The following is a 1,234-nucleotide window of genomic DNA, read 5'->3' as shown; positions in this document are numbered from 1 at the left end:
CCTCCTCCTCCCGCCCCGGCCATCGCCGCCGTCCTAAACTCCCGGGGCTCCCGCTGACACCGCTGCCGATCGCTGCCCGTGGCGTCCCCGTCACCCCTCGACTCATCCCCGCCGCTCCGGGGGTAGTTTGAGGGACGCGCCTTTCCCTTGCAGGTTTGCCACCTGCACACCGAACCCCTACCCCTGCCCCTCCGAGCAGTCCCGAAATGGATCGGCGTCCTCTCATCCTCGCTGGCCGCCCCGGTAGCCCCAAAGTCCCCGAGGCGACCCGGGCACTGAGCGGGCGGGCAGGGGTGCGGGGTCCCGGCTGGGTGGGCAAAGAGTAGCGGGACCCTGCTGCATGGGCAGGAGTGCGGGGTCCCTGCGGGGTGGGGAGGCTCACGCTGCCGTCTGGTGTTTTGGGGAGCAAAAGGCAAGTTTGAATGAACTCTGCACACTTCATGCCGGTGAATGAAGTGCCTGTACAGAGTGCAGTGTCCATCTGCCTTATGTAAGTGTCTGCTGTGCTAATGAATAATGGAATAAAAATCCCGCGGCATCAGGATGTGTTTAGTTCTAGTATCTCTCTCCTCTTTTGCTTTCTCCCTGTAAAGATCCAGTTCTGAGGAATATAGAGGAGTACAGCCTTGTCATCCCCACCAGCACCGATTCAGAGGGCAGGTTCCTATCCCACTTGGTGTCTGGACCGCCAAAAGCACGCTTCAGGAGAGCTGCAGAGGACTTGCAACATGAAGCAGCAAATGAGCAAATATTTTACAATGTCACCGTTTTTGGAAGAGAGTTTCACTTCAGGTTGCGGCCAAACTCCAGGCTTGTGGCCCCTGGAGCAACAGTTGAATGGCAGGAGGACTCTGATGAGACTCACGTTGAACCTCTCTATGGGAATTGCCTCTATGTTGGGGATATCACCGATTTGCCAAATGCTTCAGTTGCAATCAGCAATTGCGATGGGCTGGTGAGTTACTTTTGTTATTATAGCAAAGATAATTACATTAATTTCCTGCAGTCTTTAAATATAAAATGTGTGGACTATCAGAAACTCACACCTCATATGGTAACTGTGAATGCAAATTAACTAATGTTCCCTTGTGTGGGAATAGCTGCGCTGCACCAGGCACTTCTTTACAGACAGTGGCACTAGAAGTTTGAGCACATGCTCTGTGGCAGCTACTCTGGAACAGAGCAGCTGAAGCCAGAATTTGTGTTGATTTGTGGTAAAGTTGCTCGAGGTGTC

At 53.8% G+C, this 1,234-nt stretch overlaps 1 protein-coding gene across 1 annotated transcript in view; it reads left to right on the top strand.

The window, feature by feature from the left end:
- Nucleotides 1-1,234, top strand: part of ADAMTS2 (ADAM metallopeptidase with thrombospondin type 1 motif, 2) — a 189,665-nt gene that overhangs the window by 2,842 nt on the left and 185,589 nt on the right. Inside the window, 2 exon segments of the mRNA XM_009892620.1 lie at nt 154-283; nt 594-955. Coding sequence (XP_009890922.1) covers nt 154-283; nt 594-955 — 492 coding nt within the window.

This window comes from Charadrius vociferus, unplaced genomic scaffold, assembly GCF_000708025.1.
Source record: "Charadrius vociferus isolate BGI_N301 unplaced genomic scaffold, ASM70802v2 scaffold529, whole genome shotgun sequence".
Classification (NCBI taxonomy): Eukaryota; Metazoa; Chordata; class Aves; order Charadriiformes; family Charadriidae; genus Charadrius; species Charadrius vociferus.
The sequence above is the reverse complement of the archived record's forward strand: the minus strand, read 5'-3'. Positions and strand labels throughout refer to the sequence as shown.